This window comes from Arachis stenosperma, chromosome 1, assembly GCF_014773155.1.
Source record: "Arachis stenosperma cultivar V10309 chromosome 1, arast.V10309.gnm1.PFL2, whole genome shotgun sequence".
Lineage (NCBI taxonomy): Eukaryota > Viridiplantae > Streptophyta > Magnoliopsida > Fabales > Fabaceae > Arachis > Arachis stenosperma.
Window position 1 is genome coordinate 74896495 of NC_080377.1, and position 23892 is coordinate 74920386.

At 40.3% G+C, this 23892-nt stretch overlaps 1 protein-coding gene and 2 non-coding genes across 3 annotated transcripts; 1 reads left to right on the forward strand and 2 right to left on the reverse strand.

Annotated features, from left to right (window-relative positions):
* Window positions 1-420: 420 nt before the first annotated feature.
* Window positions 421-528, reverse strand: LOC130955256 (small nucleolar RNA R71). The gene has a single exon (XR_009076686.1). It is a non-coding gene; the product is annotated as a small nucleolar RNA R71 (small nucleolar RNA).
* An 8379-nt stretch (window positions 529-8907) lies between these two features.
* On the reverse strand, window positions 8908-9015 carry LOC130955260 (small nucleolar RNA R71). Its single transcript, XR_009076687.1, has one exon. It is a non-coding gene; the product is annotated as a small nucleolar RNA R71 (small nucleolar RNA).
* An 8686-nt stretch (window positions 9016-17701) lies between these two features.
* On the forward strand, window positions 17702-19031 carry LOC130981209 (protein FAR1-RELATED SEQUENCE 5-like). The gene is made up of 2 exons (XM_057904821.1): window positions 17702-18145; window positions 18222-19031. Exons 1-2 carry the CDS (start codon window positions 17702-17704, stop codon window positions 19029-19031), a joined length of 1254 nt encoding a protein of 417 aa, XP_057760804.1.
* Window positions 19032-23892: the final 4861 nt, after the last annotated feature.

Sequence of the window (23892 nt, forward strand, 5' to 3'; positions counted from 1 at the left end):
CAAACAAGAAGAACCCATGGCAGCCAAAAATAACAACAATGCCAACAATGCAAGAAAGGTGCTGGGTGACTTTACTGCACCTACTCCCGACTTCTATGGGAGAAGCATATCTATCCCTACCATTGGAGCAAACAACTTTGAGCTTAAGCCTCAATTAGTTTCTCTAATGCAACAGAATTGCAAGTTCCATGGACTTCCATTGGAAGATCCTCATCAGTTCTTAGCTAATTCTTGCAAATCTGTGACACTGTCAAGACTAATGGGGTTGACCCTGAGGTCTATAGACTTATGCTATTCCCTTTTGCTATAAGAGACAGAGCTAGGATATGGTTGGACTCACAACCTAAAGAAAGCCTGAACTCTTGGGAAAAGCTAGTCAATGCCTTCTTGGCAAAGTTCTTTCCACCTCAAAAATTGAGTAAGCTTAGAGTGGAAGTCCAAACCTTCAGACAGAAGGAAGGTGAATCCCTCTATGAAGCTTGGGAAAGATACAAACAATTGATCAGAAAGTGTCCTTCTGATATGCTTTCTGAATGGAGCATCATAGGTATCTTCTATGATGGTCTGTCTGAACTGTCCAAGATGTCATTAGACAGCTCTGCTGGAGGATCTCTTCATCTGAAGAAGACGCCTACAGAAGCTCAAGAGCTCATTGAAATGGTTGCAAATAACCAATTCATGTACACTTCTGAAAGGAATTCTGTGAATAATGGGACGAATCAGAAGAAAGGAGTTCTTGAGATTGATACTCTGAATGCCATATTGGCTCAGAACAAAATATTGACTCAGCAAGTCAATTTGATTTCTCAAAGTCTGTCTGGAATGCAAGCTGCACCAGGCAGTGCTAAGGACGCTTCATCTGAAGAAGAAGCTTATGATCCTGAGAACCCTTCAATGGAAGAGGTGAATTACATGGGAGAACCCTATGGAAACACCTATAATTCTTCATGGAGAAATCATCCAAATCTCTCATGGAAGGATCAACAGAGACCCCAACAAGGTTTCAACAACAATAATGGTAGAAGAAATAGGTTTAGCAATGGCAAGCCTTTTCCATCATCTTCTCAGCAACAGACAGAGAATTCTAAGCAGAACCACTCTGACTTAGCAACCATGGTCTCTGATCTAATCAAAACCACTCAAAGTTTCATGACTGAAACAAGGTCCTCCATTAAGAATTTGGAGGCATAAGTGGGACAGCTGAGTAATAAAGTTACTAAACTCCCTCCTAGTACTCTTCCAAGCAATACAGAAGAGAATCCAAAAGGAGAGTGCAAGGCCATCAACATGGCCGAATTTGGAGAGGAGGAAGAGGCAGTGAACACCACTGAGGAAGACCTCGATGGACGTCCATTAGCCTCCAATGAGTTCCCTATTGAGGAACCATGGGAATCTGAGGCTCACACTGAGACCATAGAGATTCCATTGGATTTACTTCTGCCATTCATGAGCTCTGATGAGTATTCTTCCTCTGAAGAGAATGAGTATGTCACTGAAGAGCAAGTTGCTAAATACCTTGGAGCAATCATGAAACTAAATGACAAGTTATTTGGTAATGAGACTTGGGAGGATGAACCCCCTTTGCTCACCAAAGAACTGGATGACTTGACTAGGCAGAGATTACCTCAAAAGAGACAGGATCCTGGGAAGTTTTCAATACCTTGTACCATAGGCACCATGACCTTTAAGAAGGCTCTGTGTGACTTAGGGTCAAGTGTAAACCTCATGCCTCACTCTGTAAAAGAGAAGCTATGGATCTTTGAGGTGCAAGCTGCAAGAATCTCACTAGAGATGGCAGACAATTCAAGGAAACAAGCTTATGAACTTGTAGAGGATGTTCTGGTAAAGATTGAAGACCATTACATCCCTGCTGATTTCATAGTCCTAAAGACTGGGAAGTGCATAGATGAATCCATCATCCTTGGCAGACCCTTCCTAGCCACAGCAAAGGCTGTGATTGATGTGGACAGAGGAGAATTGATCATTCAAGTGAATGAAGAATCCTTTGTGTTTAAGGCTCAAGGATATCCCTCTGTTACCATGGAGAGGAAGTATGAAGAGCTTCTCTCAAAACAGAGTCAAATAGAGCCCCCACAGTCAAACTCTAAGTTTGGTGTTGGGAGGCCACAACCAACTTCTAAGTTTGGTGTTGAACCCCCACATTCAAACTCTAAGTTTGGTGTTGGGAGGTTCCAACATTACTCTGAGTATCTGTGAGACTCCATGAGAGCCCTCTGTCAAGCTACTGACATTAAAGAAGCGCTTGTTGGGAGGCAACCCAATGTTATATTTAATCTATTTCCCTTTATTATTTTATGTTTTCTGTAGGATAATGATCATGGGAAGTCACAAAATCAATTGAAAAAGCAAAAATAGACTGAAAAATAGAAAGAAAAATAGCACACCCTGGAGGAAGACCTTGCTGGCGTTTAAACGCCAGTAAGGGCAGCAAATGGGCGTTTAACGCCCAGTCTAGCACCATTCTGGGCGTTTAACGCCAAAAAGGGGCACCAGACTGGCGTTAAACGCCAGGAAAGGGCAAGAAGCTGGCGTTAAACGCCAGAAAGGGGCATCAGCCCGGCGTTTAACGCCAGAATTGGCAGAAAGAGCATTTTTGCTCGCCACTTCGTGCAGGGATGAATTTTTCTTGACACCTCAGGATCTGTGGACCCCACAGGATCCCCACCTACCCCACCACCCTCTCTCTTCTTCTTCACCCATTCACCAATCACCTCAACCACTCTTCCCCAAAAATCCCTCACCTATCAAATCCCACTATTTTCTTCACCACTCACATCCATCCTTCATAAAACCTCACCTACCTCACCATTCAAATTCAAACCACTTTCCCTCCCAAACCCACCCATTCATAACCGAACCATACCCCTCTCTCCACCCCTGTATAAACCCATCTTCACTCCTTCATTTTCACACAACCTAAACACTACTTCTCCCCCTTTGGCCGAACCACAAAGCCATCTCCATCTCCTCTATTTCTTCTTCTTCTACTCTCTTCTTTCTTCTTTTGCTTGAGGACGAGCAAACCTTTTAAGTTTGGTGTGGTAAAAGCATTGTTTTTTGTTTTTCCATAACCATTTATGGCATCTAAGGCCGGAGAAACCTCTAGAAAGAGGAAAGGAAAGGCAAAAGCTTCTACCTCCGAGTCATGGGAGATGGAGAGATTCATCTCAAGGGTGCATCAAGACCACTTCTATGAAGTTGTGGCCATGAAGAAGGTGATCCCCGAGGTCCCTTTCAAACTCAAAAAGAGTGAATATCCGGAGATCCGACATGAGATCCGAAGAAGAGGTTGGGAAGTTCTTACCAACCCCATTCAACAAGTCGGAATCTTAATGGTTCAAGAGTTCTATGCCAATGCATGGATCACCAAGAACCATGATCAAAGTGTGAACCCGGACCCAAAGAATTGACTTACAATGGTTCGGGGGAAATCTTAGATTTTAGTCCGGAAAATGTAAGGTTGGCATTCAACTTGCCCATGATGCAAGGAGATGAACACCCTTACACTAGAAGGGTCAACTTTGATCAAAGATTGGACCAAGTCCTCATAGACATTTGTGAAGAGGGTGCTCAATGGAAGAGAGATTCAAGAGGGAAGCCGGTTCAACTAAGAAGGCATGACCTCAAGCCCGTGGCTAGGGGATGGTTGGAGTTTATCCAACGCTCAATCATTCCCACTAGCAACCGGTCTGAAGTTACTATAGACCGGGCCATCATGATTCATAGCATCATGATTGGAGAGGAAGTAGAAGTTCATGAGGTTATAGCCCAAGAACTTTATAAGGTGGCGGACAAGTCCTCTACCTTGGCAAGGTTAGCCTTTCCTCATCTCATTTGTCACCTCTGTTATTCAGTCAGAATTGACATAGAGGGAGACATCCTCATTGATGAGGACAAGCCCATCACTAAGAAAAGGATGGAGCAAACAAGAGATCCCACTCATCATGAAATCCCTGAGATACCTCAAGGGATGCACTTTCCTCCACAAAACTATTGGGAGCAAATCAACACCTCCCTAGGAGAATTGAGTTCCAACATGGTCCAACTAAGGGTGGAGCACCAAGAACATTCCATCCTCCTCCATGAAATTAGAGAAGATCAAAGAATCATGAGAGAGGAGCAACAAAGGCAAGGAAGAGACATTGAGGAGCTCAAGCACTCCATAAGATCTTCAAGAGGAAGAACAAGCTGCCATCACTAAGGTGGACCCGTTCTTTAATTTCCTTGTTCTTTATTTTCCTGTTTTTCAAATTTTCATGCTTATGTTTATCTATGTTTGTGTCTTATGATCATTAGTGTCTTAGTGTCTATGCCTTAAAGTTATGAATGTCCTATGAATCCATCAACTTTCTTAAATAAAAAATGTGCTTAATTGAAAAAGAGAAGAATTGCATGAATTTTGAATTTTATAACAGATTAATTATTTTGATGTGGTGGCAATACTTTTGTTTTCTGAATGTATGCTTGAACAGTGCATATGTCTTTGAATTTGTAGATTCATGAATGTTGGCTCTTGAAAGAATGATGAAAAAGGAGACATGTTACTGAGGATCTGAAAAATCATAAAAATGATTCTTGAAGCAAGAAAAAGCAGTGAATTCAAAAAAAAGAAGTTTATGCGAAAAAAAAAGAAAAGAAGGAGAAAAACGAAAGAGAAAAGGAGAAAAGAAAAAAAAATGAAGTTGTGATCCAAGGCAAAAAGAGTGTGCTTAAGAACCCTGGACACCTCTAATTGGGGACTCTAGCAAAGCTGAGTCACAATCTGAAAAGGTTCACCCAATTATGTGTCTGTGGCATGTATGTATCCGGTGGTAATATTGGAAGACAGAGTGCTTTGGGCCACGGCCAAGACTCATAAAGTAGCTGTGTTCAAGAATCATCATACTTAACTAGGAGAATCAATAACACTATCTGGATTCTGAGTTCCTATAGAATCCAATCATTCTGAATTTCAAAGGATAGGGTGAGATGCCATAACTGTTCAGAGGCAAAAAGCTAAAAGCCCCGCTCATCTAATTAATACTGATCTTCATAGATATTTTTGGAATTCATTGCATATTCTCTTCTTTTTATCTTATTTGATTTTCAGTTGCTTGGGGACAAGCAACAATTTAAGTTTGGTGTTGTGATGAGCGGATAATTTATACGCTTTTTGGCATTGTTTTTAGTATGTTTTTAGTATGTTTTAGTTAGTTTTTAGTATATTTTTATTAGTTTTTAGTTAAAATTCACTTTTCTGGACTTTACTATGAGTTTGTGTGTTTTTCTGTGATTTCAGGTATTTTCTGGCTGAAATTGAGGGACCTGAGCAAAAATCTGATTCAGAGGCTGAAAAGGACTGCAGATGCTGTTGGATTCTGACCTCCCTGCACTCGAAGTGGATTTTTTGGAGCTACAGAAGCCCAATTGGCGCGCTCTCAATTGCGTTGGAAGGTAGACATCCTGGGCTTTCCAGCAATGTATAATAGTCTATACTTTGCCCGAGATTTGAAAGCCCAAACCGGCGTTCCAAATCAGCTCAAAACTGCCCGGCGTTAAACGCCGGAACTGGCACAAGAATGGGAGTTAAACGCCCAAACTGGCATAAAAGCTGGCGTTTAACTCCAAGAAAAGTCTCTACACGAAAATGCTTCAATGCTCAGCCCAAGCACACACCAAGTGGGCCCGAAAGTGGATTTTTATGTCATTTACTCATTTTTGTAAATCCTAGGCTACTAGTTCTCTACAAATAGGACCTTTTACTATTGTATTCTGATATCTTTTTTGATCATTTTATATCTTTTGATCACTTTAGATCTTTTGATCATCTTTGGACATCTAGTTCTTAGATCATTGGGAGGCTGGCCATTCGGCCATGCCTAGACCTTGTTCTTATGTATTTTCAACGGTGGAGTTTCTACACACCATAGATTAAGGTGTGGAGCTCTGCTGTACCTCGAGTATTAATGCAATTACTATTGTTCTTCTATTCAATTCAGCTTGTTCTTGTTCTAAGATATCACTTGTTCTTCAACTTGATGAATGTGATGATCCGTGACACTCATCATCATTCTCACCTATGAACGTGTGCCTGACAACCACCTCCGTTCTACCTTAGATTGAGTGGATATCTCTTGGATCCCTTAATTAGAATCTTCGTGGTATAAGCTAGAATTGATGGCGGCATTCAAGAGAATCCGGAAGGTCTAAACCTTGTCTGTGGTATTCTGAGTAGGATTCAATGATTGAATGACTGTGACGAGCTTCAAACTCCTGAAGGCTGGGCGTTAGTGACAGATGCAAAAGAATCAATGGATTCTATTCCAACCTGATTGAGAACCGACAGATGATTAGCCGTGCTGTGACAGAGCGCGTTGAACATTTTCACTGAGAGGACGGGACTGTAGCCACTGACAACGGTGATGCCCAACATACAGCTTGCCATGGAAAGGAGTAAGAAGGATTGGATGAAGACAATAGGAAAGCAGAGAGACGGAAGGGACAAAGCATCTCCACACACTTATCTGAAATTCTCACCAATGAATTACATAAGTATCTCTATCTTTATGCTTTATTCTTCATGACCATTTGAATCTGCCTGACTGAGATTTGCAAGGTGACCATAGCTTGCTTCATACCAACAATCTCTGTGGGATCGACCCTTACTCGCGTAAGGTTTATTACTTGGACGACCCAGTGCACTTGCTGGTTAGTTGTGCGAAGTTGTGATAAAGAGTTGAGATTTCAATTGAGCGTACCATGTTGATGGCGCCATTGATGATCACAATTTTGTGCACCAAGTTTTTGGCGCCGTTGCCGGGGATTGTTGAGTTTGGACAACTGACGGTTCATCTTGTTGCTTAGATTAGGTATTTTTTTCCAGAGTTCTTAAGAATGAATTCTAGTGTTTCAAGGTGATGTTTTCATCATCGCCAAAGCTGATTAATTCTCATCAATTTAGCTCTTGAATGCAATGTCCTGCTGAAGCTTGGCTAGCCATGTCTAATTTCTTTAGACTGAAGCTTTAGACTAACATTGCATGATTCCTGGAATTCTCATTAAGAATTTTGATATCTTTATTTTCTTCTTCCACTTAATTTTCGAAAAAAAAAAATCCAAAAAATTACAAAATCATAAAAACAAAAAATATTGTATGTTTCTTGTTGAGTCTAGTGTCTCATGTTAAGTTTGGTGTCAATTGCATGTTTCTGTTTTTCTTGCATTTTTCGAATTCATTCATGTGTCTTAAGTGATCTTCAAGATGTTCTTGATGATTTCCTTGCTTTGATCTTTGAATTCTCTTGACTTGAGTATTTTTGTTGTTTGTCATATGCATTCTCATTTTGTTAGTGTCAGTAGTATACAAACTTCTAAGTTTGGTGTCTTGCAGGCATTGTTATTTAGTTGCATTTTGATTATTCCTCATCATTAAAAATCCAAAAAATTTTTTAATTTGTGTCTTTTCAAGTCAATAATACAGAGAATTGAAGATTCAGAACATATAGCAGAGGAATTATACAGAAAAAGCTGGACGTTCAAAACACCCAGTGAAGAAGGAAAACTGGCGTTTAAACGCCAGCCAGGGTGCTTGGTTGGGCGTTTAACGCCCAAAAGGGTAGTGTTTTGGGCGTTAAACGCCAGAATGGATACCATTCTGGGCGTTTAACGCCAGGATGGCACAAGAGGGAAGATTTTGTTTTTAACTCAATTTTTTTTTCAAGTTTTCAAAATTTTTAAAAATCAAATCTTTTTCAAATCATATCTTTTCAATCATATGTTTTCAAAATCAATTTATTTCCATTTTCAAAAATACTTGCTATCAATTAATGATTTGATTCAACATTTCAAGTATGTTGCCTTTTCTGTTGAGAAAGGTTTAATGTTTGAATCATATCTTTCTTGTTAGGCAGGTCATTATTTTTTTAAAAATCAAATCTTTTTAAATTGTTTTTCAAATCATATCTTCTCAATCATATCTTTTTAAAACTATATCTTTTCAATCATATATTTTTCTCACATCTTTTTCAAAATAGTTTTCAATCATATCTTTTTTATTTCTAATTTCAAAATCTTTTTCAAAAATCACTTGATTTCTTTTCCATTCTTGGTTTTCGAAAATCAATTAGTATTTTTCAAAATGTTTTTAAAATCTTTTACTTAATTTTCGAAAATTTCTTCCCCTCTTCTCACATCCTTCTATTTATGGACTAACACTCCTCCTCAATGAACAATTCGAACTCCATCTCTTTTGATAAGTTCGAATTCTTCTACCTCTCCTTCTATTTTTCTTTTCCTCTGACATCTCAAGGAATCTCTATACTGTGACATAGAGGATTCCATATTTTCTTGTTCTCTTCTCTTTCATATGAGCAGGAGCAAAGATAAAAGTATTCTTATTGAGGCTGACCCTGAACCTGAAAGGACCTTGAAGCGAAAGCTAAGAGAAGCTAAGGCACAACTCTCTGTAGAGGACCTAACAGAAGTCTTCAAACAAGAAGAACCCATGGCAGCCAAAAATAACAACAATGCCAACAATGCAAGAAAGGTGCTGGGTGACTTTACTGCACCTACTCCCGACTTCTATGGGAGAAGCATATCTATCCCTACCATTGGAGCAAACAACTTTGAGCTTAAGCCTCAATTAGTTTCTCTAATGCAACAGAATTGCAAGTTCCATGGACTTCCATTGGAAGATCCTCATCAGTTCTTAGCTAATTCTTGCAAATCTGTGACACTGTCAAGACTAATGGGGTTGACCCTGAGGTCTATAGACTTATGCTATTCCCTTTTGCTATAAGAGACAGAGCTAGGATATGGTTGGACTCACAACCTAAAGAAAGCCTGAACTCTTGGGAAAAGCTAGTCAATGCCTTCTTGGCAAAGTTCTTTCCACCTCAAAAATTGAGTAAGCTTAGAGTGGAAGTCCAAACCTTCAGACAGAAGGAAGGTGAATCCCTCTATGAAGCTTGGGAAAGATACAAACAATTGATCAGAAAGTGTCCTTCTGATATGCTTTCTGAATGGAGCATCATAGGTATCTTCTATGATGGTCTGTCTGAACTGTCCAAGATGTCATTAGACAGCTCTGCTGGAGGATCTCTTCATCTGAAGAAGACGCCTACAGAAGCTCAAGAGCTCATTGAAATGGTTGCAAATAACCAATTCATGTACACTTCTGAAAGGAATTCTGTGAATAATGGGATGAATCAGAAGAAAGGAGTTCTTGAGATTGATACTCTGAATGCCATATTGGCTCAGAACAAAATATTGACTCAGCAAGTCAATTTGATTTTTCAAAGTCTGTCTGGAATGCAAGCTGCACCAGGCAGTGCTAAGGACGCTTCATCTGAAGAAGAAGCTTATGATCCTGAGAACCCTTCAATGGAAGAGGTGAATTACATGGGAGAACCCTATGGAAACACCTATAATTCTTCATGGAGAAATCATCCAAATCTCTCATGGAAGGATCAACAGAGACCCCAACAAGGTTTCAACAACAATAATGGTAGAAGAAATAGGTTTAGCAATGGCAAGCCTTTTCCATCATCTTCTCAGCAACAGACAGAGAATTCTAAGCAGAACCACTCTGACTTAGCAACCATGGTCTCTGATCTAATCAAAACCACTCAAAGTTTCATGACTGAAACAAGGTCCTCCATTAAGAATTTGGAGGCATAAGTGGGACAGCTGAGTAATAAAGTTACTAAACTCCCTCCTAGTACTCTTCCAAGCAATACAGAAGAGAATCCAAAAGGAGAGTGCAAGGCCATCAACATGGCCGAATTTGGAGAGGAGGAAGAGGCAGTGAACACCACTGAGGAAGACCTCGATGGACGTCCATTAGCCTCCAATGAGTTCCCTATTGAGGAACCATGGGAATCTGAGGCTCACACTGAGACCATAGAGATTCCATTGGATTTACTTCTGCCATTCATGAGCTCTGATGAGTATTCTTCCTCTGAAGAGAATGAGTATGTCACTGAAGAGCAAGTTGCTAAATACCTTGGAGCAATCATGAAACTAAATGACAAGTTATTTGGTAATGAGACTTGGGAGGATGAACCCCCTTTGCTCACCAAAGAACTGGATGACTTGACTAGGCAGAGATTACCTCAAAAGAGACAGGATCCTGGGAAGTTTTCAATACCTTGTACCATAGGCACCATGACCTTTAAGAAGGCTCTGTGTGACTTAGGGTCAAGTGTAAACCTCATGCCTCACTCTGTAAAAGAGAAGCTATGGATCTTTGAGGTGCAAGCTGCAAGAATCTCACTAGAGATGGCAGACAATTCAAGGAAACAAGCTTATGAACTTGTAAAGGATGTTCTGGTAAAGATTGAAGACCATTACATCCCTGCTGATTTCATAGTCCTAAAGACTGGGAAGTGCATAGATGAATCCATCATCCTTGGCAGACCCTTCCTAGCCACAGCAAAGGCTGTGATTGATGTGGACAGAGGAGAATTGATCATTCAAGTGAATGAAGAATCCTTTGTGTTTAAGGCTCAAGGATATCCCTCTGTTACCATGGAGAGGAAGTATGAAGAGCTTCTCTCAAAACAGAGTCAAATAGAGCCCCCAAGTCAAACTCTAAGTTTGGTGTTGGGAGGCCACAACCAACTTCTAAGTTTGGTGTTGAACCCCCACATTCAAACTCTAAGTTTGGTGTTGGGAGGTTCCAACATTACTCTGAGTATCTGTGAGACTCCATGAGAGCCCTCTGTCAAGCTACTGACATTAAAGAAGCGCTTGTTGGGAGGCAACCCAATGTTATATTTAATCTATTTCCCTTTATTATTTTATGTTTTCTGTAGGATAATGATCATGGGAAGTCACAAAATCAATTGAAAAAGCAAAAATAGACTGAAAAATAGAAAGAAAAATAGCACACCCTGGAGGAAGACCTTGCTGGCGTTTAAACGCCAGTAAGGGCAGCAAATGGGCGTTTAACGCCCAGTCTAGCACCATTCTGGGCGTTTAACGCCAGAAAGGGGCACCAGACTGGCGTTAAACGCCAGGAAAGGGCAAGAAGCTGGCGTTAAACGCCAGAAAGGGGCATCAGCCCGGCGTTTAACGCTAGAATTGGCAGAAAGAGCATTTTTGCTCGCCACTTCGTGCAGGGATGAATTTTTCTTGACACCTCAGGATCTGTGGACCCCACAGGATCCCCACCTACCCCACCACCCTCTCTCTTCTTCTTCACCCATTCACCAATCACCTCAACCACTCTTCCCCAAAAATCCCTCACCTATCAAATCCCACTATTTTCTTCACCACTCACATCCATCCTTCATAAAACCTCACCTACCTCACCATTCAAATTCAAACCACTTTCCCTCCCAAACCCACCCATTCATAACCGAACCATACCCCTCTCTCCACCCCTGTATAAACCCATCTTCACTCCTTCATTTTCACACAACCTAAACACTACTTCTCCCCCTTTGGCCGAACCACAAAGCCATCTCCATCTCCTCTATTTCTTCTTCTTCTACTCTCTTCTTTCTTCTTTTGCTTGAGGACGAGCAAACCTTTTAAGTTTGGTGTGGTAAAAGCATTGTTTTTTGTTTTTCCATAACCATTTATGGCATCTAAGGCCGGAGAAACCTCTAGAAAGAGGAAAGGGAAGGCAAAAGCTTCTACCTCCGAGTCATGGGAGATGGAGAGATTCATCTCAAGGGTGCATCAAGACCACTTCTATGAAGTTGTGGCCATGAAGAAGGTGATCCCCGAGGTCCCTTTCAAACTCAAAAAGAGTGAATATCCGGAGATCCGACATGAGATCCGAAGAAGAGGTTGGGAAGTTCTTACCAACCCCATTCAACAAGTCGGAATCTTAATGGTTCAAGAGTTCTATGCCAATGCATGGATCACCAAGAACCATGATCAAAGTGTGAACCCGGACCCAAAGAATTGACTTACAATGGTTCGGGGGAAATCTTAGATTTTAGTCCGGAAAATGTAAGGTTGGCATTCAACTTGCCCATGATGCAAGGAGATGAACACCCTTACACTAGAAGGGTCAACTTTGATCAAAGATTGGACCAAGTCCTCATAGACATTTGTGAAGAGGGTGCTCAATGGAAGAGAGATTCAAGAGGGAAGCCGGTTCAACTAAGAAGGCATGACCTCAAGCCCGTGGCTAGGGGATGGTTGGAGTTTATCCAACGCTCAATCATTCCCACTAGCAACCGGTCTGAAGTTACTATAGACCGGGCCATCATGATTCATAGCATCATGATTGGAGAGGAAGTAGAAGTTCATGAGGTTATAGCCCAAGAACTTTATAAGGTGGCGGACAAGTCCTCTACCTTGGCAAGGTTAGCCTTTCCTCATCTCATTTGTCACCTCTGTTATTCAGTCAGAATTGACATAGAGGGAGACATCCTCATTGATGAGGACAAGCCCATCACTAAGAAAAGGATGGAGCAAACAAGAGATCCCACTCATCATGAAATCCCTGAGATACCTCAAGGGATGCACTTTCCTCCACAAAACTATTGGGAGCAAATCAACACCTCCCTAGGAGAATTGAGTTCCAACATGGTCCAACTAAGGGTGGAGCACCAAGAACATTCCATCCTCCTCCATGAAATTAGAGAAGATCAAAGAATCATGAGAGAGGAGCAACAAAGGCAAGGAAGAGACATTGAGGAGCTCAAGCACTCCATAAGATCTTCAAGAGGAAGAACAAGCTGCCATCACTAAGGTGGACCCGTTCTTTAATTTCCTTGTTCTTTATTTTCCTGTTTTTCAAATTTTCATGCTTATGTTTATCTATGTTTGTGTCTTATGATCATTAGTGTCTTAGTGTCTATGCCTTAAAGTTATGAATGTCCTATGAATCCATCAACTTTCTTAAATAAAAAATGTGCTTAATTGAAAAAGAGAAGAATTGCATGAATTTTGAATTTTATAACAGATTAATTATTTTGATGTGGTGGCAATACTTTTGTTTTCTGAATGTATGCTTGAACAGTGCATATGTCTTTTGAATTTGTAGATTCATGAATGTTGGCTCTTGAAAGAATGATGAAAAAGGAGACATGTTACTGAGGATCTGAAAAATCATAAAAATGATTCTTGAAGCAAGAAAAAGCAGTGAATTCAAAAAAAAGAAGTTTATGCGAAAAAAAAAGAAAAGAAGGAGAAAAACGAAAGAGAAAAGGAGAAAAGAAAAAAAAATGAAGTTGTGATCCAAGGCAAAAAGAGTGTGCTTAAGAACCCTGGACACCTCTAATTGGGGACTCTAGCAAAGCTGAGTCACAATCTGAAAAGGTTCACCCAATTATGTGTCTGTGGCATGTATGTATCCGGTGGTAATATTGGAAGACAGAGTGCTTTGGGCCACGGCCAAGACTCATAAAGTAGCTGTGTTCAAGAATCATCATACTTAACTAGGAGAATCAATAACACTATCTGGATTCTGAGTTCCTATAGAATCCAATCATTCTGAATTTCAAAGGATAGGGTGAGATGCCATAACTGTTCAGAGGCAAAAAGCTAAAAGCCCCGCTCATCTAATTAATACTGATCTTCATAGATATTTTTGGAATTCATTGCATATTCTCTTCTTTTTATCTTATTTGATTTTCAGTTGCTTGGGGACAAGCAACAATTTAAGTTTGGTGTTGTGATGAGCGGATAATTTATACGCTTTTTGGCATTGTTTTTAGTATGTTTTTAGTATGTTTTAGTTAGTTTTTAGTATATTTTTATTAGTTTTTAGTTAAAATTCACTTTTCTGGACTTTACTATGAGTTTGTGTGTTTTTCTGTGATTTCAGGTATTTTCTGGCTGAAATTGAGGGACCTGAGCAAAAATCTGATTCAGAGGCTGAAAAGGACTGCAGATGCTGTTGGATTCTGACCTCCCTGCACTCGAAGTGGATTTTTTGGAGCTACAGAAGCCCAATTGGCGCGCTCTCAATTGCGTTGGAAGGTAGACATCCTGGGCTTTCCAGCAATGTATAATAGTCTATACTTTGCCCGAGATTTGAAAGCCCAAACCGGCGTTCCAAATCAGCTCAAAACTGCCCGGCGTTAAACGCCGGAACTGGCACAAGAATGGGAGTTAAACGCCCAAACTGGCATAAAAGCTGGCGTTTAACTCCAAGAAAAGTCTCTACACGAAAATGCTTCAATGCTCAGCCCAAGCACACACCAAGTGGGCCCGGAAGTGGATTTTTATGTCATTTACTCATTTCTGTAAACCCTAGGCTACTAGTTCTCTACAAATAGGACCTTTTACTATTGTATTCTGATATCTTTTTTGATCATTTTATATCTTTTGATCACTTTAGATCTTTTGATCATCTTTGGGCATCTAGTTCTTAGATCATTGGGAGGCTGGCCATTCGGCCATGCCTAGACCTTGTTCTTATGTATTTTCAACAGTGGAGTTTCTACACACCATAGATTAAGGTGTGGAGCTCTGCTGTACCTCGAGTATTAATGCAATTACTATTGTTCTTCTATTCAATTCAGCTTGTTCTTGTTCTAAGATATCACTTGTTCTTCAACTTGATGAATGTGATGATCCGTGACACTCATCATCATTCTCACCTATGAACGTGTGCCTGACAACCACCTCCGTTCTACCTTAGATTGAGTGGATATCTCTTGGATCCCTTAATCGGAATCTTCGTGGTATAAGCTAGAATTGATGGCGGCATTCAAGAGAATCCGGAATGTCTAAACCTTGTCTGTGGTATTCTGAGTAGGATTCAATGATTGAATGACTGTGACGAGCTTCAAACTCCTGAAGGCTGGGCGTTAGTGACAGATGCAAAAGAATCAATGGATTCTATTCCAACCTGATTGAGAACCGACAGATGATTAGCCGTGCTGTGACAGAGCGCGTTGAACATTTTCACTGAGAGGACGGGACTGTAGCCACTGACAACGGTGATGCCCAACATACAGCTTGCCATGGAAAGGAGTAAGAAGGATTGGATGAAGACAATAGGAAAGCAGAGAGACGGAAGGGACAAAGCATCTCCATACGCTTATCTGAAATTCTCACCAATGAATTACATAAGTATCTCTATCTTTATGCTTTATTCTTCATGACCATTTGAATCTGCCTGACTGAGATTTGCAAGGTGACCATAGCTTGCTTCATACCAACAATCTCCGTGGGATCGACCCTTACTCGCGTAAGGTTTATTACTTGGACGACCCAGTGCACTTGCTGGTTAGTTGTGCGAAGTTGTGATAAAGAGTTGAGATTTCAATTGAGCGTACCATGTTGATGGCGCCATTGATGATCACAATTTCGTGCACCAATTATCAATTAATCTAGAGAGTAATCCAACAATAATGGGGCTTCCAACTAATCAACTCCCAGTCAAGGCTTTTATTTACATTATTCAAATTCTCCAATTTTATTTCCTGTTTACTCAACTCAAACCTTTTTGAAAACATCTGATTAATAAAATAGCATACTTTTCTGCAACTCATTGGGAGACGACCTGGAATTCATACTCCCAGTATTTTAATTTTAAATTCCTGTGACCTGCCCTATTGCCATCCCTACTTGTTATACAAAGGGTTAGTGCCTATTAATTTATGTTTTAAATTTTATATATTTATTTCCCTTGATTTTTACCGATCTCGATAAATAAATTGATCAAATTTGTACTAAAATTTCAATTCAAAAAGTAAATAGGACTCCTTTAAATAATGAGCGCAACCTAAAATTTAATGATTTAGTATTGCAATTATTTATATATAATAACCTAATATTACAAAACAAAAAATTGAAATAAACTTAAAAAAATAAGTGATTTTCTTGAAATAGAAGAAATTGTTTAAACATAAATAAAATAAACATAAAAAGCAACAGATAAATATAGAATGCTTAAACAAAATAAATAAAGAACGAACAAAAAAATAAAATTAAATAAATTAACTCCAAATACTTACATATACTTACACTTTATGATTTTTCATAATATCCGTATGACTTAGGATTTTTAAAGTTTTTTTTAGTGTAATCTTGAAGGGTCATTATATGGTACAGATTAAAAGTGATACAGATTAACAGATTTTCTACTTGAATGCATGGGAGCTTGACACGTTGCTATGTTGTGGCAGGGCTTGTCTCCCAGTACATGGTAGGGGCTGGCTGAGCCGTAAGCCATTTCTTTTTTGGTGTGGTATCTGCTGGTGGGTTGTTCGATTTGGGCTTTGTCAAAAAAAGTAAATTGGGTACGTAAGGAGGGATATTTTTTGTTCCATTTGTTAATGGGAGGAGGAAAACAGAGACGCATGTGCTGAGACAACCATAGAGGCCGAAGCAACAACGAAGATGGTATCCCCAAATATGACTAGTTAGGTTCAACAGACAGGGATACAGCCCCCGAAGTCCCTTGGCGGTTGAGGTATAAGGCTAGCAACCAATTGCAAAAGACGTTGCGGGTTCCCCTCCTAACCAGCGTTTTCTCCGTGTGGCCGTTGACGGTACCGCTGCCGAATTGTTCAGACATAATTACTATGCTTGGTGGGTCGGCGTGGAAAGTATGAATGGGTTATTTTTCTGATGTTGGATTATACTATATTTTAAATAGATTATCTTCTTGGACGCACACTGACTGGACTGTTACATAATACACGTTGGTTTCACTTGTCTGTTGTGGTTGTGTCACTCAAGCTTTGGGTGTTTTTCGTGTGGTTCAAATCCGCATGGGGAGCGTTTATAGATCATGGTAGCGGATGATTAGTGAGGTCTATATTCATGCGCCCATCATTCATTTTGAATTCTAGGTCTAAAAGTGTGTTGCGGTTGGGGGTGAAGATGAATCAGGTGGAGTCGAGCGTTAATTAAAATCTGTCGGCAGGTTTTTTTAGTATTTTTTTTGGAAAAAAATGGTTCAAGGACAAATGTCGTCTTTGTGGCATGTTTTGTTTTTTTTTACGTCTCGGATCGTTTGTTTATCCTGAAAGGTTCTGTTTGGTCTAGGAAAATGGTTGGAATGTTTGGGTGCTCTTTGCGAACGTGGAAACCTTTTCTGAAGTCAAGCATTGTCTTTTACGCTGTACTAAACTCGGAAAAACGGGTGCAGGATATTTTGCCATTTGTGGATTCGTTATGAGACCTGGTTTCTGTGAGTTGTGACTCTAGTAGTCAGCAATGAACATTGGTGTGGAGTTTTGTGAGTCTTTGTTATGTGTAAATTCTGAAGAATCAGTATTGCGTGGTTGTTTTCATTGACCATTAGTTTTAGTAAGGCTTTGATGATGTATGTGAAACTAATTGTGTATATGGTAGCATGTGTAGCTGGTTTGTGGGCATATGTTCTTGTGACATTTCCCTTTACCTTTTCATGTTCTTGTGACATTTCGTTTTACCTTTCATGTTCTTGTGACTTTGCTAGTGACGTTAATGTTGATTTAGTGCGCGTTAAGGGAGGGTTAGTATTTATGCGGCTTACAAACAATTTGCACAGCTTAGGGGGTTCTGTGTGAGAAAGGGTGATGTGGCTCTTTTGAACGGTGTCTTGGTACGGCGAGACTTCTTTTGTCACCGGCAAGGTGCAAGGCATGAGAAACATTACGATCGTCCAGAAAGAGTGCGGGAGGAGAAGTTGGAGAGTCAGACAGGTTGTACGGCCAAGTTGAAAATTTACTTTGATGCGTAAGACAATGTTTGGAAAGTGAGGAGGATCGATGACAGCCATAACCACCCTCTTACAACAAGTATGTTTAGTCATCTTCTTCCCAGTCACCGGCAGATCAGTGAGAGTGATAAGGCCCAAGTTGATAGTCTGAAGAAGTTTGGTATTGCCACATCAAAGATTATGACTTACATGGCCGGCCAGTTAGGGGGCTACGGAATGCCTCGTTTTACGAAGCGGGATCTTTATAACTACGTTCACAGCCAAAGGGTAGCTCAAATAAACGACGGAGACGCTGCAGTGACCATAAGTTATTTGGAGGGCAAGGCAAACACCGACATGATGACGGTTGCCAGATATACAAAGACAGGAGAGGATCGACTTGGTAGCCTATTATGGGCTGATGGGCAGATGATGGTAGATTATCGGTTGTTCGGTGACGTGCTTACATTCGACGCAACATACCGGTCCAAGAAGTACAAGAAGCCACTAGTCGTCTTCTCCGAGACCAACCACCACAAGCAAACGGCAATTTTCAGGTCCACTTTGCTGCAAGATGAGGAGTATCGTATTATTGAACCTTATCAATTTCTTGGATAACAAGACGCCTTTCGTTGCGGTGACTGATGGGGATAAAGCTATGCGGGTAGCAATTGCCGAAGTGCTGCCTTCAGCCAGGCATCGGCTATGTGCGTGGCACTTGGAAAAATATTGCGTGTTGCGGGTGAAAGAACCCGAGTTTTGCCAAGTTTTCAAGAAGGCAGTTTATTTAAACTTTGACGTGCCTGAGTTTAAGGAGTATTGGAAGACGGTGGTCGAGAGTCTTGGATTAACGAACAACAGCTGGGTTGAGAGCACGTACGAAGTAAGACAGAGTTGGGCTACAGCTTATTTACGTGGAACTTTCTGCGCCGGGTACAGAACAACCTCTCGATGTGAGGGCATAAATGTATTCGTCAAAAGTTTTCTTAGGTCGACAAACAGCCTCTTAGAACTGGTTTACAGCTTGGATAGGCTGGTGAAAGATTACCGCAACAACGAGGTGACGGCCCAGTTTTATTCACAATATTACACACCCATTCTCACCACCGGTCTCGACCAGTTTGAGATGTTTGCAGCTAAAATCTACACCAGAGCAGTTTTCAAGGAGGTCAGAAAACAGATCAAAGGCGTTGGTAGTTTATTATATTCGGGAAAAGACAGCATCGGCACAACATTCGTCTACAAGTTCTCTACCACAAGCAACTGTTCTACTGTCCGTAAGGTGTTGTACGATCCAAGTGAGCCGAAGATTGAGTGTGACCGTCAGATGTGGAACAGCGAAGGCATTCCTTGCTGTCACATATTCTGTGTGATGAATTATGAGGGTCTAGAAGAAATTCCCCCCGGTTTAATTCTGAGGCGACGGTGTTAGGATGCCAAGGATTGGACAGCAACAGCATCTGACGGCGGGGAGGGGCATGGAAATCAGTTACTACGATATGGCGCCCTGTGCAGTGCAATGGGTGTTGTTGCAAAGCTTACATCCGATGATGTACTGGACTTCAACGTTGTAAGGGATGCAATCAACTCTTTGGTCATAAGGCTTCGTTGGCAAAGGTGCAGCACAAACGACGATGATCCTCGTGTGAGTAAGGACAACGGAATGAGGGAACCTTACATAGCCAGGACAAAGGGGGCCCCAAAGCGCAGAATGAAACTTTCTTCCTCCACCTAGGATGAGCTCGCGGCCAAGAGGCGTCGCTGTACTACCTACGGGCTTCCAGGTCACACGAGGAGGACATGTCTTGCACGCAGGGAAATAACCGAAGCGGTCTCCGAGAAGGGACTCCAGCGACAGTGGGAAATTCATCATCCAGGGAGACCGGTGGGAATCCCAATCGTAATCCTGGTTCTGAGGTACGTGTTTCGTAGAGAGGGTTAATTTAGCATACTAATTACGTGTGCCGGTGACTGATTATTAACTTTGAACATTAAGTAAGGCTATCAGGAACAATGATTAGATAAATTCATGTTTACAACGATTTATTAAACTATTAATATGGACTATAAAACTGTAAACTGTCGTTGCCGATGCTTTAAACTAATCATAGAATGGGTGTTAACTATTAAAATACAACGTGCAAAGGGCAAAAGATGCGGATTAGGGGAAGCCGTCAGCAAAGGTTTAACTTTGTCCGGCTTCAGTTCAAGAAGAATCTGTTGGGGAAAAGTGGAGTGTAACAACCCCGGTTTTCGAGTACGCGAGATCTTTTCTAAAAGAACGGAGAACTCTGGAGGATTAGTAAGGGGAGAAGCTCTGATATATTATCAAGTATCTCAATCCTAATTGTCATTATGTCATCTTTAAGCTAGAACCTTTTATGAGGCAAGCTCGATAATGCAGTTACGAAGAACATAGTTTTTGAACCGTATCGATTAGGAGTTTTGATCCGGTTTTTCGTAAATAGTCTCAGTTTGACGAACCGGACTCGATTCATGAGAGAAGAGAGATAATAGGGTAATATCATCATTATATGAGTATTAGAAGTTTCTTGAATGATATTATAAGGTTACCTGGTTAGTTTTAGTTAAAAACAGAAAATCGGTTTAATCGGGTTCACAGTTTACTGGTGCAGCTTAGCACCAGCACTCTCTGATGACTTTAGCAATGCTAAGGCCTCATTATTCATGTTTTATTCTCATGATAAATATGTTACTAGTGTCATTTATGCTAGTAGCTCAGAAAATAATTTTTAGAGATGTTTTTGCAAGTGTTCCGATACACCTAGTTTTAGTAGTTATACACCTGAGATATTTTAATATTATTTTAATCCACCTCCAAGCCAACCAATCACAACTCACCCTACACCCCCAAAACCCCCAAGGCTGGCTCATTTTCACTTTGTGGCCGAAAATAGGTAGAGAGAAAAAGAGAGAAAAGTTCTTAGTTCCAAATCTTCAAAGCTTGATTCCTGCTGAACTAAAACTCAAATCAAAATTCCAATCCGACCAAAATGATCCTCTCTTCTTTCTCTACATGATCATATGACTTATCAAGGCTGGGATCAAGGTGAGTTGGCTGCACCATCTCTCTTTTGATTCGGTTTCAAGGAAACATGGTTAAATATGTGTTTCTTGGTGTGATTTAGGAGGAAAAAGTGCTTAAGGATCACCTGAAAGTTTGATTGAATTAGGAGCAGCAAAACCAGGTAGGGTGTCACGAAATTAATCTTGATTATTTGTGTTTGAGATGTGTGAATGTTGTATTATTTGGCTGTGCTAAAAATTGGTTGCATATATGATTGATTCTTGGTGAAAATTTGGTGAAATTTTGATGAAATTTGATGAAATGCAAGCTTTATGTTCATGTTCTTGGAGCAGCTGGAAAAACGAAACCCTAGGCTTAAATTGAGGTTCAATTTGTGAAGAAATCATGTAGAAAAGATGGGGTTTTAGTGGCTGCTAATTTATTATGAATTATAGTAAAAATCGGTTGCTGAAAAGACTGAAAAACGGGTAAAAACAGAGAAAGAATTTGAAGAATATATGAAGAACATGAAGAACACTTTGAGTGTGGTGAAGAACATTGAAGAACACCTTTTAGATCTTAGAAAGGGCAAGGAAGTAATTATTTTGGTGTTTAAGGGGTTATTTGGTAATTTCTGAAAGTTAGGGTGGTTAAAGTAGAAATATTAAAAGTTACCGGGGTAAAAAGTAAATTTTAAAGGTTAAAAGTAAAAGTGAGTTAATTTTCGAAAATTTAATAATAATAATAAATAATAATAAAATATTAAATAATAATATTTAATTAAAAATATTTTAATAAAAATAATAAAATAATACAGAAAAGGCAGTTTTCTGTAAAAGCTTTAGAAAGACAACTTTAAGTGCAGAATCTCATAATTACCTTCATAAAACACTTAGGGAGTGGTAATAACATGTTAGTGAGGAAAAGATAAAGAAAAGATAAAAGTTAAAGAAAAGATAAAAATCGAAGAAGAAGTCTGTAAAGTTTTAACGACAGAAAAACAGACAGAGACTAGTGAACAAACTAGGGCAACATAGTTAGTCCTTGAGTTGCGACTAGGGTTAGGTATTATATGAAAAGTTAAACTGTTTCAGTATAGACTTAATGAACCTATACTTGGGACAAGCTAACTATTCATACCGAAATTTACGTAAGCTTTAAATACGTACGTTAAGCAGAGAAAAGAGTAACCAGAGCAGAGTAAAGAGATACAGAGAACAGAGTAACCAGAATAGAGAAAAGAGATCAAGAGAAAAGAGTAATTTGATAAAGATGGTTTGAATTAAGATGTTGTAAAAGTGAAAGATGTAAAGTTTGTACAGAATGATTGAACAGAGAAAGAAAGAGGTACTGCATAAGAATGTGAAAATGATGATGATTAATGAGAATGATGATGAATGATGATAATGAGAATGATTATGTGATGATCTGTTGCTTAAGGCAACCCAAGAGCTTCTGTAGGGAAACTAGGATACCTACAGCAATTTTCCGTTCACAAGAGCTTCTGTAGGGAAACTAGGATACCTACAGCAAGTTTCAGTTCCCAAGAGAATATTTCCTGCGAGTAGAACGCAGAGGCTGTCTCAATAGAGCTGCTAATAATTACATGCGCATTTATTTGAACGGAAAATCGTATCCGGGAAATCGTGAACTCGTGACCGGATAAATGTCGGGAATGCAGGTGCTAACCGACACATGAGCTCATGGCCTGTGCTAGGACTAGACATGCATCATTCTTGTCTGCGCATCATTCTCTGTTGCATTCCTTTCTGTGTGTGATCTATTTCTTTGTGTTTGTCTGCTTGTATGCTATTTCTATGTTTTATTTTCTTGTATTCTTTTGTTTGTGTTCTGCTTTCTATTGTCTCTACTTTCTCTTTCTGTTTTTATCTTTTGTTTACTGCTTCGCTATATTATGTTATTCGTCTGTTAATCGATCCCAAATAAATGAACGTAACTAATAACCCCGACCCTACTAAGAACTCCCCAGTTCTTACCCCTTCTCTCTCCCTTCCTCCCCCTCAGATGGAGACGGGCGTGACCTTCTATGAGTTCGAGGACCCTTACGTCTACGAGGATCCAGTACATTACAGTTATTTTATCCTGGGATTGGAGCCTCGTATTAGACGATACGCGTTACCTGATCGAGCCTTTCAACATCCTCTGTCTAGCCCGCATTTTGACCCTGATGCTCCTTACGACTTTCCCTTATCATGGTTACATCCTGACGCACCTGTACATCCTTTTCCTGATGACCCCGAGCACCCTATACCAGCTCAACCTTTGAATGAGGTGGAACCTGAGCCTATCATTCCTGATGAGCCCGAGTTAGCTGGTGACTACGTACCTGTGATACCACCAGAGTGGGACTTTCCTCCTGAGCCGATCCCTGACTTTCCACAGCCTGATGAGCCGGCACTACCGGACGGTGGGGTAGCTCCTATATATGCGAACGGACCTGTGCTCGCGAATGGTTTTGTACATAGTGACAGCAGTGTTTCTGGTGGATCTGAGGGTATAGTTGTAGCTGCGGATGATGAGGAGGAGGAGGATCCTGAGATAGAGATAGAGCAGGATGAGGAGATGGACGAGCCTCACGGCGATTCTCCGAACGGCCACGTGTAGATATAGTTTGACTGCGAAAGGGGCATTCTTTTGATGACACTCTAGTCTAACATTATCGGATAGATAGTCTCTCACTTGTGTTAGTACACCCGAGAGCTAGGAGCTATATAGTGGTTAGGCTAGCCTGGGTGCCAGTTTAGCGGCTTTCTGTATGGGCCAGGCCCTGGGAGAATCGTGTAAATATTAGCTACGTAGGATGACGAGGATGTAAACTGACTTGATCTTGTGTAAACGCTACATGTTTTGTTATAGTGTACATGATGTATATTATCTGCTATATTTCTATATTTCTCTATGCTTGCTTTTATTGCTCTCAATGTATGCTTGCTTATTTTACTTGAACATCTGCAACAAAAAAAAAAAAGTTACTCGTAAAATTGGCAACGTTCTAACAAGGAACAGGCTCATATATTAAGTAATAGTTAATAATTAGGAAAAATAAGTTGGTAACACTTGGCTTCTTGTATGACCATGGCATACTGGAAGTTGGGTCGTTATATGGAGGCTGGTAAGCCTTAAATAAGTGTGGCATTTGTTTAATATATTCCGAACGATTTCAGCAAGTTTCGCCAACTGAAGTGTCCGTCTCGTTTGCATCAAACCTTATGTAGCTTTTGTTGTGTTATCTAAGTGGTGGAAT

Coding starts and splice junctions, on each gene's coding strand:
- LOC130981209 (XM_057904821.1), top strand. CDS start 17,702: ATGTTTAGTCATCTTCTTCCCAGTCACCGGCAGATCAGTGAGAGTGAT. Junction 18,146..18,221: donor CCAACCACCACAAGCAAACG/GCAATTTTCAGG, acceptor TTGGATAACAAG/ACGCCTTTCGTTGCGGTGAC.